The sequence below is a fragment of the Dromiciops gliroides genome, chromosome 1 (genome assembly GCF_019393635.1).
Source record: "Dromiciops gliroides isolate mDroGli1 chromosome 1, mDroGli1.pri, whole genome shotgun sequence".
Classification (NCBI taxonomy): domain Eukaryota; kingdom Metazoa; phylum Chordata; class Mammalia; order Microbiotheria; family Microbiotheriidae; genus Dromiciops; species Dromiciops gliroides.
The window spans coordinates 707115449-707134495 of record NC_057861.1 but is presented as its reverse complement, the minus strand read 5'-3'; the positions used below and the strand labels follow the sequence as shown (position 1 = coordinate 707134495).

The following is a 19047-nucleotide window of genomic DNA, read 5'->3' as shown; positions in this document are numbered from 1 at the left end:
GATAGATAGCTATCTTTTTGAGGTGTAGGGTAAGAAATAGTAAAATCAAGGCTGAGAGGAAGAAGAGAATGAAGTCTAACCTGAAAATGATATCATACTTGCAAGAACAGTTGCATGTACAGAAGACTTGATACAGAAGCTGTGAGAAGGTACCTGGAATTTGTTGAACTTGCACATAGTAGGGACTAGATAAGTAAATGAATGGATCATGTGCATCTTCCAAGAGCCCCTCGGGAGGACAGTTTTACCCAACAGGATCTGATCCATTCCATCCACAGCTGGACAGAGAAACTAGAGTTTTGTCCTTGTTTTTCATCATCTTAAAAGACAGCAAACCATATCATCCATCAACACCCACAGTAGGTTAAGCCTGCTGGGCAAATGTTAACTGGAAAAAAAAGCTGTCAATTGCCTGCCTCCCTCTCCTTCAGGTGTATCCTACTAAATGAGACAACATTCAAGCCATTGTTCAAGCCATTAACTGTGACTAGGCAAATTACTGCCTCTCTGTGCTTCGATTGATATACTTAAAAGGAATAAAGGTACAGAATGAAGATAAATGAGATGTTATTTGCAAAATTGTTTAGAAGTTAAAAACCAAGTAAAAAAGACAAGGCCATATTTCTCATAGAAAATGCTCAATCTAATATGTGCCTTAAACTGATATTTATCAGGCTTAGCTGGATAGTAACTGAAGAAGGGCTAGCAGCTCACATTTGATCATAGGAGTAAGAAAGCTAAATTTAAATGTAGATTAATTATTTCCTTACCATCCAGAGAATGGAACCTGTTGGCTGTTCCACTTGTTGAGAGCCACTCCATCTAGATTTTACTGTTGCCAAACCAAAGTCTCCTATTTTCACTGTCAAACCTTCATGAAGAAATATATCTAAACATCTGTTAAGGAACTCAAAAAAATCACAGAACTCGAACTGGACCACAATGCCCGATGTATAATAAATCCCCTCGAAGACATCTTCAACAAGTAATTGAGACTTCTTAAATACTTGGCAATTATAAGGAATTCACCACCTTACCAAGGAGCCTATTCTGTTGTCAACTTTTATTAGGAAATTCTTTATACTAAATGACATCTCTACTGGTTGACTCTAATTTTCCTCTTTGGTGCCAAGCAGATTAGGTTTAACTCATTTCTTTTTCTCACACGTGATTTTTAAATCTAGTTTGCCGTCTCATTTTGTTTATATTGTATAAATAGTCTTATGCACACACATTAGTTGTTCAATTGTGTCTGACTTCATGACCCCGTTTGGGGTTTTCTTTGCAAAGATAGTGGAATGGTTTGCCATTTCCTTCTCCAGTTCATTGTACAGGGTAAAGTAATTTACCTAGGGTCACACAGCTAGTAAGTGTCTGAGGCCAGATTTGAACTCGGGAATATGAGTACGAGCACCTGACTCTGGGTGCCCGCACTCTATGCACTATGGTGACACCTAGCTGTCATAAACATGTATTTGTGTATATCTTCATATATATGTGCATACACACACACATACAATCTGAATGCATATTTTTCTACAGCTAATGCTGTAGCTGAAGTATTACGTTGATCTGGGGTTCTCAAAAGTGATGTGAGTGGAAGGAGGACAGGTTACAATGGGCCTCTGTAGTGGTGGTGTCTTCTCTGATGACCAGTCTAGCTAAATTTGGAGAGGCTCATTAACCAGGCTGGCCACAGTGTGGATTTTTTTTTCTTTTGGCTTTACCATCTCCAGAAAACTACATGCTACATTAGAGAAGGACTTTAACTATGAAATTGTACAAGGAGTACCAATAAAACTACACATTCTTTATTCTTTTCTACATGAGTTTTGGAAAGCCCTTCTTCAGCATACCCTCGACCTCCCCCCTTTCCCCTTCTATCTAATGACATCCCCCATACCCTACAAAGTTCATTCCCTGAAAAATGCCATTTACAGGTAATCCTGTTGGAGCCTTCAAGCCATCTTATGCAAAAGTATTAGCTGGCCTGCTCCAGTGAGCCATTCTTGCTTGCTCTTTGTAGCACTGTAGTTACAAGAGCTGTCTATGTTTTCTTCATGTGGCTTTCCCCTGCCCTCTGGATCCTCCACTCTCTTGATTCTTTAGAGATGATGGTGCACTATGATTCACAGGCATGGCAGAAGAGTGGTATTTCTATTGGACAGATTTTAGAGAACAGTGTGAGGTGACTCCAAGCACTGTATGATTTTCCCAAATGCAATACTCTCATCCCCTCCATCCAATTTTGGTGGCAGCACAGTGGCCATCCCCTCTACTGTATGACATGAATGTAATGATGAATAAGAGTCTGGAAGGGAGGAATTCATCACCCACTTGGTTTTTCCTGAGTGAATTTTCGGCCAAACTCTTGAGTAGGTGTAGGTCTCACTTAGGAGGATGAATGACCTAGAGGATCTAATCTGCCAAATACCAAATGGACTCCCTCCAAGGCAGTGGCAAACACCTTTGGTGAATATGTGTCTGTTTTCTGAGAGAATTGATGATTCTCATCTATCAAGGAATCTCATATAATCTTAACATTCACAGGATGCACCTAATTGGAGCAACATCTTTCAGACTGCATTTTGCTCTACCAAATCAAGTGCTTTAAAAATTCTGTACACCAGATGTGTTAGACACTCCCAAGTGCAAATGCAATTGGGAAATTGTATTTTTATATGTTAACTATCTAGAGAACATTACATTTCTAAACTGCCAAGATGAGGCCTTCAGGGATCCTTATGTCCAAATGAGTGGCCTCCTTTCTATTTGAGCTTGACAGCACTGCTGTCATTATGTAAACAAGAACTATTGGAGACTGGTTTATGAAAATGTGCCTGACGACAAAGACTATGAAAAAATGTGAAAAAGTCAGGGTCAAAAACATTATTTAAACCTTTATACCCTTTGAAAAGAAATATTAAGAAAGTCGGGGCGAGGGAGGGAGCTAGGTGGCACAGTGGATAGAGCACCGGCCCTGGATTCAAGAGGACCTAAGTTCAAATCCTGCCTCAGACACTTGACACTTACTAGCTGTGTGACCCTGGGCAAGTCAATTGACCCTCAGTGCCCTGCCCCCCCCCCAAAAAAAAAGTAGAAAAAAAGATTAATGAAATGAACAGGCATTTTTAAGAAAATTACATGTCAAATTAACCCAAAAGAAGGACAAAGGAATAAATATTTCTGGTACCTTTAAAAACCTAAACAAAACTGATTTTAAAAAGAACAATAGGGGGCAGCTAGGTAGCGCAGTGGATAGAGCACCGGCCCTGGAGTCAGGAGGACCTGAGTTCAAATCCAGCCTCAGACACTTAACACTTACTAGCAGAGTGACCTTGGGCAAGTCACTTAACCTTCATTGCCCAACCAAAAAAAGAACAATAAAATTAACAAAAATAATAATGTGAATTCACAACAGAGCAAAAAGAATTATCAAGGTCTGTGACACAAAACTATATGTAAACAAAACCAGGAGTTTAAGGGAAATAATTGCCTACAGAAATAAAAAAATATATATATTCACGTTAACAGAACTTGATATAGAGATCTTAAACAATGCAATCTCAGAAGGTAAAGATGAACAAGCCATAAAGGAAAAAAAGCACAGGTGGATCTTATAGGTGAATTCTGGCAAACATTTTAAAGAGCAATTAATACCTATGTGACAAATTTAGAAAGCACTTTATAAAAGTACTTTCATGAGTAAAAATTTATGCTCATACCTAAACCAGAGAAAAATAAAACAGATTAAAAAAAACCTGTCAATTGTTGAGGGAAAATCTTTATATCAACTATATCTAATAAATCTGTAAATATCCAAGATAAATAGGGAGCTTTCACTCAAATATATAAGACCAAAAGCCATTTTCCAAAAGATAACTGGTTAAAATGTATGATCAAACTTCTCAAAAGAATTTCAGTATATTAACGACCAAATGAAACATTGTTCTAAATCACTAATAAGGAAAGTGCAAATTGAAATAACAGATTTCACATCCAGAAAACAGGAAAACATGGGAAAAGATGGAAACAGATAATGATGGAGATGGTGTAGCAAGTGAGGCATGCTATGAATTGGTCCATTCATTCTGGAAAAGCTATTTGGAATTACAGTAAAAAAAATGATTAAAATTTCCATGCCCTTTGATCCAGAAACAACAGTACTAGAAATATATCTCAAGGAAGTAAAATACAGAAGGTCCTACATATACCAAGATATTTAAACACCATTTTTTTTGTTAGCAAGACCTGAAGACATGAACTAATGCAGAATGAAATATGCAATACCAAGAAAACAATACACACAATGACAAGAACAGAGACAGAAAGAACAACAAAATGGATCTGAAAGCCTTGCAATGATAATGACTGATCTTGATTCCAAAGAAGAAATGAGAAAATGTACCTCCTCATGTTTACTGGAGATGGGGATGGAAAGGTCCACCGGTATAAAGTGGTACATATACTATCAAGCACAGCATCAATAAAACTTATAAAAATACACCCGAGTTCCATAAAAACATCTGAAAAAGAAAATGTACCTATTTCCTTTCTCATTTTCAAAGACACCCTGAAGAAGTAGATATATGAATAAATATTTTCTCCAGTTATCAAGGATCCCTCCCCCACCTTCACCTGGCAAAAAATAAAGCCCTTCTAACAAAAAAGCATAGTCAAACAAACAAAAAATAAATAAATCACATATTAGCTATTTCCAAAAATGTATCTCATTCTGCATCTTAGCCTATCACTTGTCAAAATCAGGCATTATCAGTGTTCTTGTTCTCCTGTTCTGCTCAGTTCTATCTACATCAGTCCATACAAGTATTCCCGAGTTTCTCTGAAACTTCATTATTTTATCACATATCACAAGATCATATAGGATTTGAGAGCTGCACTCTGGGAATGTGATATAACTGACCCAGAAAAACTGTGCATAATCTTATGAGGGAAAATTGTCCTTAAACAAAATAGAGTTAATATAAAATAAATAAGCATGGTTATCCATCCTGACATCCATACTTTTGTTCATGCTGTCCTGTTCTTTGGAATATTCTCCCACTGTTTAAAGCTCAGCTCTAATACCATTTTCTCCAGGAAGTTTTCTCTGATCCCTCCAATCAGAGATGATCTTCTCCCTCTTTGGTTTTTTTTGTTGTGTTTTTTTGTAGGGCAATGGGGATTAAGTGACTTGCCCAGGGTCACACAGCTAGTAAGTGTCAAGTGTCTGAGGCCGGATTTGAACTCAGGTCCTCCTGAATCCAGGGCTGGTGCTTTATCCACTGCGCCACCTAGCCGCCCCCTCCTCTTTGGTTTTAAATAAGATGTGAAAATGGAGCCTAATGCGCTTAATGATTCATATGGCTATAATCGCTGTGTTGTCTATACCCATGAGATTTTAGGCTTCATGAAAACAGGGGCTGTTTTATCCTTAAAAATCTGTTTTTATCCCAAGTGCCTAGCAAAGTGCTCTGTACACAGACAACCCTTAATAAATGTCCACTAAGTTGAAATAAATGAAACTCATGAAATGGGGATGGAGAGGTCCACAGGTGTAGAGTGTGGAACATGTGCTTGATAGCACAGTATCAATAAAACTTAAAAATATACCTGATTGAATTTTACTAACTAAAAAAATATGACCACAACATAACATGTACCAATACAATAAAATATGAGAGCTGGAAAAAAAAATATACCTGAGTTCCATAAAAACATCTGAAAAAGAGAAAATGTACCTATTCCTTTCTCATTTTTAAAGACACCCTGAAGAAATGGATATAGAATTAACTGGAAACATGCCTATCTGCTAGGGAATGGCTAAAAAAATTGTTGTACATCAATGTTATGAGTATTGCCATACTGCAAGTGATGATGACTGAGATACACATGAACTTATTTGGGCAGCTAGGGAGTACCACAGTGCACTGAGCACTAGGCCTGGAGTCAGGAAGACCTGAATTCCAGTCTGGCCTCAGACACTTAGGAGCTGGGTGACCCTAGGCAAGTTACCTGACCTATTTGCTTTGGTTTCTTCATCTGTAAAATGATCCAGGAATACAATATGTATAACTAAGTCATGTGATGGAAAGCACGACAATAACAAAGCAACTGAAATGGAATGCAGTAAAATTAGAAGAGCCAAATTTGACCTTAAGGTACCTTCCCTTGGTCCTTTGTAGAGGTAGGGAGACCTTATGTGAGATACTGCATATGGCGTTGGACTTTTTCTCATATCTTGTTTGGTTTTGGAGAATGTCAGAGGAATACACTGGGAATGTTAAAATGATGTAACAAAAATTCACTTACAAAATTAGAATGATCAAGGTTAGCACAAAGAGATGAGTGTGGAAGATACAGGACTTTCTAGACGTATTGGTGGTTGGTTATGGCATTGTTCTCTGGGACTGTGCATCGGGAAATGTAGATGATTTTAAAACAAGGTATAAATAAAAATATATTTTAAAAAATAAAAGTTATCATGATGAGAAACTGATGTTTTGTACATTAATTCTGTGGCAACGGCACAGGAAGAACTAGGGAGACAGACTTCCACCCATATGCTGGGTAATCATTCCTCAGTTGTATGAAAACTTGTAGCTCCATGGAGAACTGACAAACTTACTTATATCTTCAATCATGGAACCTTCCATATTAATCATGTGAAACTAAATAATTAAAGGATACTATTTGATTTCATGTCTCTGTGGATGATGTTCTTTGCATGTAAATAACTGTAAAAGAAAAAAAAAGCATGTAAAGATATGTTCATCCTACATGTGGTATAGCATCAAGTGGTATCTCCAGATTCCCACAGAAAGCAAAAGCTCCCAAGTGCAAATAAGGAAGTAGGGTTATCTTATCATCAAAATGACTTTACCAGGAGTTCTTTTTGAGGCTTCAATAACCAAATCAATTCATGCAGGGTCAGTGACCTCCCCATCTTGCCTCAAACAGTGTCAGAGTAACACCTCCATGTGCTAAGATAAAGAACCGGTCAGCCCAGCAGGGAAAGACCACTGAACACCAAAGGAGCTGAAAGGTCATCTGGGTAAATCCATTCCATTAAAGAGATTGTCTATGCATCATTTATTCACTATAATGCCCAGAGACAACAGATATCTACTTGGTCAGGAAGTTCTTTATTGTATAATGGACATCAAAAAGAATCTCAAGCACAAAGCCTCACCACTACAGTTACTCTTAAATTAAAAACAAGCATTAGAAAAGCAGAGTTTAATCCAGCTCCATTATAGAAGATCCCATAATCCTAGAGCGTCAAGAGACCTCAGGGCCAATTCATCCAATCCCCTCCCTTTAAGAATAAGAAAACTGAAATCCAAGGAGGGTCAGTGTCTTAGGCCAACGTTGCAGAGGCATTAAATGTCTATTCTCCTGTGGGGAGTCAATCAAACATATGTTTTTTCCATCACAAACACTTGGTCTGTTATTCTAAAAACAACCGTAATGAATCTCTCTTCCAGCTTGGAGTTTCTCTGCCCTTTTTTGGTCGCTAACAGCTTTAGAAATGTCCAGAGTTTTTTATTTTTTCTAAATAAAATTATCATTATAGTCAACTGTGACCAAAGCATGACTAAACCTGCTCTTGGGATCCTGACTTTCCTTAGGGAACCAGAAATGGAGAGGTGTCACCAGCTGAAAGGCTCCCCTTGGGATCAGGGCTAAACCTGGGCAAGTCCCTGGACCTTTCTGAGCCATCTTTCAAGTCTGCTGCCCACAGAGCTGTCATGAGGAGAATACTTTCTAAAGACTAGTACAGAAATACCAGTTTCCCTCATTACCATAGGGAGCATGTTGGGAGCACAGGGCTTCCCAAGTGCCTCTTTGCTGGGGTCTCTGTGACAATCAGTGTTAGAATAAGGTCCTCGGGGTGGGCTGGGTGAGAAGATAGGAAAACACATCAATCACAGGGGTGATGTTATCTCTGAAGAGATTTCATCTACTGTAACTTATTTTAAGCTGGAGGCCAGTTTTCATTCTATTCACACAAAGTCCCTAGATACAGATTTTATTTGTAAAGATTACATGTAACATCTAAGTAAATTCTAAATATTAACACATATTAAATATCTCTTCAAAACCAGGAATATTTTGAGTAAGTTAATCTTTAATTTCCTGAAATACTCACTCCATTCCTTGTGCTGTCTGCCGGGCAATATCGATAAGCTGGAACATCTGAAATTTGGTCTCCTGGACATGGAGGTGTTTATAAAGACTGCTCCCCTCACACCACTGTGTCACAATTGCCAGGTTATCTTTAGTCATATAGCCCATGAACAAAAGAATGTTAACATGCCTGGTTTTTCTGGAAAAAAAGAAAAAATTCCCATTACCCTTATGAAAGAATATGAAAATAAAGGAGATTATTGACAGACTTGAGGGAATTTAAAGCCATAGTATCAAAGCAGTGGAGGTATTGTGGTCTAATGAGAAAACTTCAACCCAAAATCATCTCTCTACTTAAAGACCTTTCTGACCTTGGGCAAATCAGTAAAGTTGTCTGGGTTTCTCATTCCTGATGTGTAAAATGAGAGATCAGACATTTAATATTTACTACAAGGGGGCCTAAAGGGTACAGGGATATAAACAACACAGTCGGGGCAGTTAGGTGGTGCAGTGGATAAAACACCGGCCCTGGATTCAGGAGGACCTGAGTTCAAATTCGACCTCAGACACTTGACACTTACTAAGCTGTATGACCCTGGGCAAGTCACTTAACCCTCATTGCCCCTCAACCCCCCCCCCAAATAATTTTTTCAAAAAAATTATTATATATAAAAAAAACCCAACACAGTCCTTGCCCCTGAAGAACTTTGAGTGCACTGGGAGGGGGGGAGCAAAGCATTACTTTATGCTCTTGCTGGACTGTCCAGATCACTTGTGGGGGTGGGGGATGGCCTAGGCAAGTGTGAGAGAAGGAGCTTGGCAAGGGTTCTCAGCAGACCGATGACACGGCCAGACTGAGTGTGCATTAACTGACCTTGGAGGTCCCCTCTAAGTTTGAACTACTGTAAGGAAGCACTGTGCACTCACTAAGACGATTAACCTGTGGGACATTTTCACAGAACGAATCACACACACTTGGCAGAAGGGTCTCTGAAACAAGACAACAGAACTTCTCTGCTCACCTTAAGACGGCCACTTCGTTCCTGAAAGCCTGAAACTGTTCTGGGGTTGGATCAATGACCTTTAATATCTTCACAGCAACGTCTCCTGCAAATTAACTTAGAGTCAGCACAGCCCAAAAGAAGGAATGCTTTTTACTTCACGTTGTCATCTATGTGACAGAGTGGGGGACTGCCGTCTGCAGAGGCGGTCACAACAACGTAGGCTCTGCTACCAATGGTGCTTGTGAGTGATTTCCTTTCTGATTCTGTCGCCCTCCTTACTCGACAAACACCAGTGGCTTTCTACCACCTCCAAGACCCAATATGAAAGCCCCACTTGGCCCCTTTCCCATCTAATCACCCTCAGGCACTACACAAAGGTCCAGCAACACTACCCCCACTGACTTGGCTCTGTGGGAAGCCCTCCTTCCTCTCACTCTATGCCTTCTATGTGCCTCATACTTGCCTGCTGTCTCCCTAAACACAGTGTGAGCTCCTTGAGGACAGAGGCTGGGCTTCTGCCTTTCCTTGTATCCCTGGCGCTTCTCACAGGGCTTGGCACACAGGAAGCACTTCAGATTGCTTTCTGACCAGCTCTGTCCTTCTGCTTTAAGATGCACTCCTCTTTCTCCATATCCTACATCCCTGAAACCTTCCTGAGGTCCCCACCAACCGCCCAACCGTCCCTCCTTGTCTGTGAGCGCCCAGGGCACTGTGTTAGTGATTTAGCGTTTAGTACACACTGCTAATATTATGATATGGGGGCTTGGGGAGGGAGCAGTGTCCTATTTCCCTGACTATATTAAGCTTTACAAGGACAAAGATGTCAAACATCTTTATACTCCTCACATAGGGCTGGGTACTTGGTAAGTCATCTGCAGTAATACACCATGTATTCATAAGTGCAAGTATGTGTTCTCTGTGCATACACTGAGCTGGGGAAGAGGGAAGCCTCTGGAACACTTTTTCTGGAAAACTTTAAGACCTTTCAGCCCATGGGAACTTTTGTGTTTTGAAGAAACCAACATTTTACATTCCTTTTGGGATACCAAAATTTTATTGCTAAAGAATTTCTGCATCAAATATAGCCAAATTCCCCTAAAAAAGGAACATTTGCTTAAAAAATGATAAAAAGCTGTAGCAACTGCTTTTTTACAAACAGTACCAACTAAAATGTCAGAATTTGCAAACCCATAATTCAAAGCATTATGAAAGGAGTCTGAGTCAACCAGTCAAGAGATATTTCCTGAATGCCTACAATGGGCAAGACCTTGGTTTTGGAGCTGCTATTTTCTATTTCCATAGCCCAATGAAGAAGAATGAAACTGGCATTAAGAAATAGTTATTTCAGACAACTTCTAAAGGATATGCAGTATCCTTGGGTTGCTGCAAATGGCTACTCTTTGCCTTTATCTTGAGATCTAATTCTTGTTGAAAAATTCAATTCTATTTTATTTTTAGTTCCAAATTTTCTCCTTCCTCCCTTGAGAAGGCAAGAAAAACAAAGCCCTGGGGTCCAATGATGGCAACATTCCCTATTAGTGCATGGGATTACTAGAAAGCACAGTGGATGCTGTGTGACATGTGCCCTGAAGGCCTGCTTCTGCTTTGTACTGGCTGTGTATCCAGGACAAGTCTCCTCATTTCTATGAGCCTTATTCACTCTCCTAGAAAACGGGACCAAGAACTCCTGTTCTGCCTATCCCAGGCTTCTTGTAAGGCACATATGGTGTATAAAAGAAAATGCGAGCTGTTGTTATTACTCGTTAGTAAAAATAACAGTGGTTAAGTGTAAAACTGAGCAAGAACCTTCCCCTTTATCATTTTAAAAGTCATAAAATCTTCCCCCTCCACAAAAGTGCAATTGCCATGCTTCTCTATGGCCCAGGTGACCTTGGGCTAGGATAATGGAGTGGCAGGTCTACCACCTGAAAAGGCCTCAAGTATAGACTCTGGTATCTGAAGAGCAGTAAGATGAGGACAGCTAAGTCTGGAGAAGCTCAATGCCAGAATGGCGGCCATTCTGTGATCTGTCTTTTGGAGGATTGTAGGGGGACACACCTTATGAAGGATGCCTACCAAAGTGTAGGAAGATTTCAAGCTGGGTTGGTCAAAGAAGAACGTAGGCCTGTGAAACCACAGGTCCTAAGTACAACCCTCCTGGCACCCTAGGAGGTCTTTTTAGTTCTCACCACAAATAAATGTGCTAAAAGCCCAGTTTATCCAGACCACCCCTTATCTCCCATATGAATACTCTACTGCAGTCTTAGCATCATCTCCTGAAAATAATCACTTCAACAGGATTTAGCAGAAGCCATATTTGTGTTTTTGACATCATAAATACAAGAAGTTAAGTGGATTTTTTAAAAAATTGTGTAAGATGGCTTATAAAATAATTGATCATTCATTATGAAAACTAAACCTTGGGGGGCAACTAGGTGGCGCAGTGGATAAAGCACCGGCCCTGGATTCAGGAGTACCTGAGTTCAAATCTGGCCTCAGACACTTGACACTTACTAGCTGTGTGACTCTGGCCAAGTCACTTAACCCCCATCGCCCGCCAAAAAAAAAAAAAAAAAAAGAAAAGAAAACTAAACCTTGGACCTCTAGAATCAAGACTTTACACAGGGCCACTATTTAATAGTATGGAATCTAATACCATACGTATAAGTTATGATTTCTTACTATTAATTATCATACTTTTTAAACAAGGATGTTGTAGTGAACTTAAGCTTGCATTTATATTCTCTCTGGTCTCATTATTCCAATCAGAATTTGACATTCAAATTTAAATTACAGTCGAACATTTCACTTATCTGGAATAGGCAGAATGAAGGTGATTTTCCAAATAAATGAGTTTTCCAGATTACTGAAGCAGACTCCTTTTTAGGAGCAAAACTTAATTATTTTGGATGGATTCTTATCTAAAATGTATCACACACTTCCTGGCAGTCTTCTTTTTTTTTTTTTTTAAAGTGAGGCAATTGGGGTTAAGTGACTTGCCCAGTCACACAGCTAGTAAGTGTTAAGTGTCTGAGGCCGGATTTGAACTCAGGTACTCCTGATTCCAGGGCCAGTGCTCTATCCACTTCGCCACCTAGCTGCCCCTTAAGCATACTATATTGAACACAATATATCCTTTTCAGAATGACTTATGGCCATTACTATGGACAAGAGTTCTCATAAACAAAACATTTTTAACCTTAAGATAAAGTTTGAAAATTGCATCCCCTGTGCATCTGTCAATTAGAAGCACTGAATCTGGGGGCAGCTAGGTAGTGCAGTGGATAAAGCACTGGCCTTGGATTCAGGAGGACCTGAATTCAAATCTGGCCTCAGACACTTGACACTTATTAGCTGTGTGACCCTGGGCAAGTCACTTAACCCCAATTGCCTCACCAAGAAAAAAAAAGAAGCACTGAATCTTCACCACAACACGTAACTTGATGATAAAAAAAATAGCTTGGTTCATACTCACCATGCCATTTCCCCTTGTACACTGTCCCAAATGAACCTGACCCTATTCTGGTTGATAGCATGACTTCACTGGCTTCTATTTCCCAGTAATAACTCGAATCTCTCTGTCCACGTGGCCTCTGAAACAAGTAAATCTGTCAGAATATAGCACAGGCAAATAAATAAACCCACAGGTGATCACCAGCATACATTTTGCTTCTGAACACTAGTGTTCAATTTAAGTCCCTCCCCCACATACATTATAAAAGCCTTCAGATTAAAGGGCTAGCTTTCTCTTTTAAAGCCTGTCCTCAGGCATTTGTCTTTCTCCCCTTCCTACCAGAACTCTGGCCTCTGATCCCACAACCTCCCTGGACTTGGACAGGTAGGATTTCCCCTTGCCTTTCCTGGCCCTGTCACTGCTGGCTGTTACCCATCATGCTGCCAGATTTCTAGCTCCCCTCATCAGTACGTAAGGTCCTTAGAGACAATGACCATCTGGCTTTCTTCAGTTTTTATCCCCAGTGTTGGGCACATAGTAAGTACTTAATAAATGCTACACCCATCACTATTTTGAAACAATAAGTCAAGCTGCCTATACTTACAATTTTATTTTTCTCTTGTGTACCGGATGCCGGGGCTCTTTCTCTGTGTGCTGGAACAGGGGTTTTGGACTGAGACCAGCCAGTTGGACTCAGGTTGTTTGGACTACTGGACAGAGCTGAAGGTGAGGCTTAACACATAAAGACAAAGGTAATCAAGAACACATGAGCCAATAGGAAATCCAGAGTGATTAAAAGAAAGCATTGTTACTGTTGGTTATGTGATGACATACAAGTACCTGATTCACTGTGACTTCGAATTGCATCCTAAAACAGAAAAGAAAAAATTATTAGCTTTTACCCTGTAATAGACTACCTAATGGGAAAGGGAAGGGGAGTATAGGCAAAAATGGAAAGAGGATTAGGAAATATCTAGAATTCAGAAATTATCCAAAACATAACAAGTGATTTTCTTTTGACTAAATAGAGCAAATATAAGTGACCAACAACACATCCTGGAAGAATTTTACCACATGAAATAAAATGGTTTACATTCATTTGCTAACTATAGGAAACCATCCCCAATTTCCCCCAACAAAAAAGACTGCTGAAACGTTAGCCAAGTGGCATGGCCTTTTCTGTAGTCCAATCTTCGTTTTCTTTTTAACCCTAATTTTGCTGGGTTCAGTGAAACTTGGATCACAATGCAAAATCATCACTTATTATTCTGACTCCATTCAGCAAGCCCATTATGTAGGTGTGAAAGTGGACAGTGACCACGTTGAGAGAAATGACTTGGCCTTGGTCACAGAGTGGCAGTGTCCAGCCTAGAAAACAGGCCTCTTGACATCTAATCCAATCCTCTTCCCATTTCACCGGGCAACCTCCTCCAGTCGAGGAATGAGGTCCACTCCCAACAGAATTCCATCTTAAATAAAAGACCTCGTGGTGTGACCATGTAAACTGGGGCACTCTAGATTTTCTTTTGAAGGCTTGCTGCTGTAACGAGTATTCAGTACTAATTAACAGAAATTTCAGTTTCCAGAATAACACAAGCTTCATTTCCTTTTCATTCTCATATACAAGAACTCCATTTTCTCCTTGCCAATACCCACCACTGATAACAAAACATTTCTATTTTATATGTGTAACCACAGTAATAAGTATTTACAGAAGTACAGAAAATGCTTAAAATTATTCAGATTTTTGGCAAGGAAAGAATTAAGAGCAAATAAGCATCTTTATACGATCCTAACACCAAAACCAAAGATATTTTTAGATTCTCGGGCTCTTCAAGATCTCATAGCAGACTTCTTCTCTAAATGCTTTGAGATATCCTGAGATATAAATTCTGTCCCAAACAATCTTAGATCTACTACCTGCTTCCTGTTCTTCTAACTCACCCCACTACAAAACCAATCTAATAATTTTCATTAAAGCAAGTCCCAATTCAAACTAGAGCAAAAATTTCCATGTGCTAAGAGGAGTTTTACTCCAGTGCCTTCCTTTCCTTACTGTATATATGTATGTATGTACACATGCATGCATGCATGCAGTACGTGTCATATGTGTATGCAGGTATATGTATTGCTGTGTGTGTATGTGTATATGTATGCATATGTATAGATGTATGTATGTAAGCCAGCCAATACTCCCAAGGTTGTATTTGCTTTGTCTTCTCAGAACCTGTCAATTAAAAGGAATTATGAATACGAAAATTTAAACGCAGGGGCAGCTAGGTGGCACAGGGGATAGAGCACTGACCCTGGAGTCGGGAGTATCTGAGTTCAAATTTGGCCTCAGACACTTGACACTTACTAGCTGTGTGACCCTGGGCAAGTCACTTAACCCCAATTGCCTCCCAAAAGAAAAAAATAAAATAAAATAAAATACATGCACTAGAGAAATTGTAAATAACTAGAAAAAAGTAGATACTGAACCTGATTTCCAAGAACTGGAATGTTTAAGGTTATTATGCTAGTCATTTATTAGAGTAGAAATACTTGAGTTTTCCTTCTTTGAATTTTTCTCTATTACTCGAAGTGCTTAGAGAGGAAGAACTTGTATGACAGAAGCATTCATTCAAACGAGCACATCCAAAGTGGGGAGCCAAAAGTTGTGTTAGATGGGCATGGGAGTTTGGCTTTCATTTGAAGTTACTAGCAACAACAGCTGGTGGGGGAAATAATCCTAAAGGTAATTATTTGGAGGGTGGAATGAATAAATTGCCATTTAAATGGCATGTGCCTGCCAAGGTTTCTAGTGTTGACTGACAAAAAATAAAGCTGCAATCAAACTGTCAGTTGAAAGACATACACAGCTTATAAATGAGATACAAAGAATGTCCTAATACTAGAGAAACCAATTAAAGAACTAGAGTTTGAAGTTTAAAAAAAGGAGAATCTAAGTAACATTTGCATGTCAGCTACATGTGAAATGAAACCCCAAATCTGAGAAACAGTTAACTAGATAGCGAAAAAAGTTCCCTCCAATAGGTAACCTTTCAATCCCCTATAGGAATGTTAGAAGTCGTGGGAAGTAAGGTGGCAAGAAATGCATGAGTTCCATTTTGCTCCTGCCTCAATCCTGTGCTGTACATACAGCACAGTCTGAGCAGTCCTGTTAATCACAAGAAAGCAAAGGCACGAAGAAGGATACCTACTCTTGCCCTCAAACATGACCGTCTGCACCATGCCCTGGGAGAAGTGTTCAGGCTGCTATTCTAGTCCAAAGCAATGAGAAATAAAGAAGAAGAAAGAACACAGGTAGCATTTGAGTGTTTGCAGTGGCAGGGAAAGAGGAACTAGAAAGAAAAGGAAACAGAAACACCCCCATTTCCCCCCACGAAGGTGAGAAAAGAAAAAGCAGTTGGGAGTCAAGCTCTGGGCACTTTGCTCGGTGCAGAACCCCTCCCCAAATGCGATACCGCCAATCCTGCAACGTGTTCCCAGACTCACACCCTGCAGAGAGCTGGCCCTTCCCTCATCCCCTACACAGAAGACCAAAACACTGGCGTTCCTTACCATTAACATGCTAGCTCGGTACCCAGGCGAGTTTGGAAGAGAAAGGGTCACACTAGGATTTCTCTGAGCAGTGATGCCCTATCCCAACATTCCCCAATACATTACTCAGCTAAGCAAAAGATGTTATAGAGGAAGCAGGGGAGCTTCACACATAAAGGGAAATTAGAATCCGCCATGATATTTTGGGTTTGGAATCCAGCATTGATATCTCTTACTATTTGAGATTAGTGCTAAGCAGTTTTTATTTCAAGTAGCCCCATTACCTCTATAATCCGACTATCCACTGGCATGGTGGTGCTGACCATATGGACATTCGGGGTAGACGTAGATCTCTGCCTCTGGGAAAGGGAGCCCTCGGAGGACGGCGGTGACGTGCTGAATGTGAAGGCATGGGGCGTGGAATACCTGTGTTGGGAACTAGCGAAGAGCAAAAAGAGGCTAAGTCATCTCTAAACTTCCCCACATGTAAAGACGTCTGGAGACAAACCACAAGATTTTATATAGACTCCTAGAGCTATATAAATGGCAGAGATTATTTTCTTTAGCAAAACTTTCCATCATTTTAGTAAGAAAAATTTTCAAGTGCTAGCCTATTGAAATGCTATTAAATCCTAAGAATAGTGGAGTACATATAACATTTTTTTCCTCAATCATTTATATTTATTAGTCCAGAATGTTATAGCATCTTGAGAAGAGATAATATTTGCCAACCTATTTAGCTAGTTGAAGCTTGCCCATTTTAATTTAGAGATGAAATTAAAGGGCTTTATGGGAGATTTTGACAGTTGGTAAGAGGTCAATAAAGGAGAACACTGAGAACTATCTTTAGAAGCACATCCCAAAGTAGCAGAGTATAGTGGAAATGGGTAGACTTGAAATAAAAACATTCTGTAAAATGGGGATGGCCCTACTTCTGTTACCTAAGTTCTGGTTGTGACCCAATACCTATACCTAATGGTAGGTCTCTAAAGTGATGAAAGTGATTTGTGAACCTGAGTTTAAGACATTACACAGACATCACAGTTTTATCAATTTTGAAGCACTGAATGAGTATGTACACACCTGCATGTCTGTTGTGGTGCCCTAGTGAGGTATTGGCAACGGTATGCAGTAAATATAATATATGTGACTCTACTCTAAAAGTCAGTGTCTTTCACTTTTCTATTTCAGTTGGACCCATGTTTTGGCAGGACTTGCTTCTGTGTGAACATGGAGTATGAATAAAAATTTGATTAATCCTATAGAAAGTGATTTATGATAGAAAGAGAAATTCCATTTAAAAATAACTATAAGGGGCAGCTAAGTGGCACAGTGGATAGAGCACCGGCCCTGGAGTCAGGAGTACCTGAGTTCAAATCTGGCCTCAGACACTTAACACTTACTAGCTGTGTGACCTTGGGCAAGTCACTTAACCCCAATTGCCTCACTAAAAAAAAAAAATAAATAAATAACTACAGATTATATAAGATATTTGGGAGTTTACCTTCCAAGACTCACAAAGGAACTATATAAACACAATTATAAAACACTATTCACACAAATAAAGACAAATCCACATAATTGGAAAAATATTAATTACTCAAGGGTAGGCTGAGCCAATATAATAAAAATAACACTACCCAAAATAATTTATTTATTTGAAGCCACACCAAACTACCAAAGAATTAGTTTATAAAGCTAAACAAATGATAATAAAATTCATCCAGAGGGTCAGCTAGGTGGCACAGTGGATAGAGCACCAGCCCTGGATTCAGGAGGACCTGAGTTCAAATCTGGCCTCAGACACTTAACACTTACTAGCTGTGTGACCCTGGGCAAGTCACATAACCCCAATTGCTTTACCAAAAAACAAAAAAATTCATCCAGAGGAAGAAAGGGTCAAGAATATCAAAGGAATCAATGAAAAAAATAATAATAATGGAAAGGAAAGGGCCCTAGCAGTACCAGATCTCAAACTATACTACAAAATGGTAATTGTCAAAACATTTAGGAACTGGTCAAGAAACAGCAAGGTTCATCAGTGAAACATATTAGGTATGTAACATACAGAAGCAAATGAACACTCAAAGATCCCACCTATTGGAAGAACTCACTATTTGACAAAAACTGTTGGGAAAACTGGAAAGCAGTCTAACAGAAACTAGGCATAGACTAACATCTCACACTATATATCAAGATAAACTAAAAATGAATACATGCTTTAGACATAAAGAGTGATAGCATAAGCAAATCACCTGTTATATCTATGGAGGGGGAAGAATTTATAACTAAACAAGAGACAAGTTCATAGGAGGCAAAATGTATAAATTTTTTGGTGGGGCAATGAGGGAAGTGACTTGCTCAGGGTCACACAGCTAGCAAGTGTCAAGTGTCTGAGCCAGATTTGAACTCAGGTCCTCCTGAATCCAGGGCCAGTGCTTTATCCACTGCGACATCTTGCTGCCCCCTGATTATATAAAATTTAAAAAGATTTTATACTAACAAAACCAATGCAGTTAAAATCAGGGGGAAAAAAGAAAAAGAAAAAGCAAGAAACTGGGGAAGAAATCCTTACAGAAAAATCTCTGATGAAGGTCCCATTTCTAAAATATATAGGGAACTAAACTGAATTTATAAGAATAAGAACCTTTCTCAAATCGATAAATGATAAAAAGATAATCAGGCAGTTTTAAGAGGAAAAAAGTCATCAATAGCCATGTGAAAAATGCTCTAAATCACCAATAATTAGAGGAATGCAAATTAACCTAACTCTGAGGTATGACCCACACACCCATCAATCAGATTGGCTAAGATGACATCTCCCACCCCCCCCCAAAAGAAAAATGACAAATGATAGAGGGACTGTGGGAAATAGGGACATTAATGCACTGTTTGGGTAGCTATGAATATATCTAA

The 19047-nt window shown here is 39.4% G+C and overlaps 1 protein-coding gene across 4 annotated transcripts in view; it reads right to left on the bottom strand.

Annotated features, from left to right (window-relative positions):
• RAF1 (Raf-1 proto-oncogene, serine/threonine kinase) overlaps positions 1–19047 on the bottom strand; it is a 74082-nt gene that overhangs the window by 1930 nt on the left and 53105 nt on the right. For 2 of the 4 annotated variants that reach the window (XM_043979131.1, XM_043979133.1), the window contains 9 exons: positions 16416–16569; positions 15792–15851; positions 13429–13456; positions 13193–13320; positions 12610–12727; positions 9153–9237; positions 8153–8329; positions 6691–6737; positions 771–889 (listed from right to left, as the gene is read on the bottom strand). In XM_043979131.1, the coding sequence (XP_043835066.1) occupies positions 771–889; positions 6691–6737; positions 8153–8329; positions 9153–9237; positions 12610–12727; positions 13193–13320; positions 13429–13456; positions 15792–15851; positions 16416–16569 (916 nt within the window). The remainder of the gene's footprint in view (positions 1–770; positions 890–6690; positions 6738–8152; positions 8330–9152; positions 9238–12609; positions 12728–13192; positions 13321–13428; positions 13457–15791; positions 15852–16415; positions 16570–19047) is intronic. The other 2 variants (XM_043979132.1, XM_043979134.1) reach the window with 1 other exon arrangement.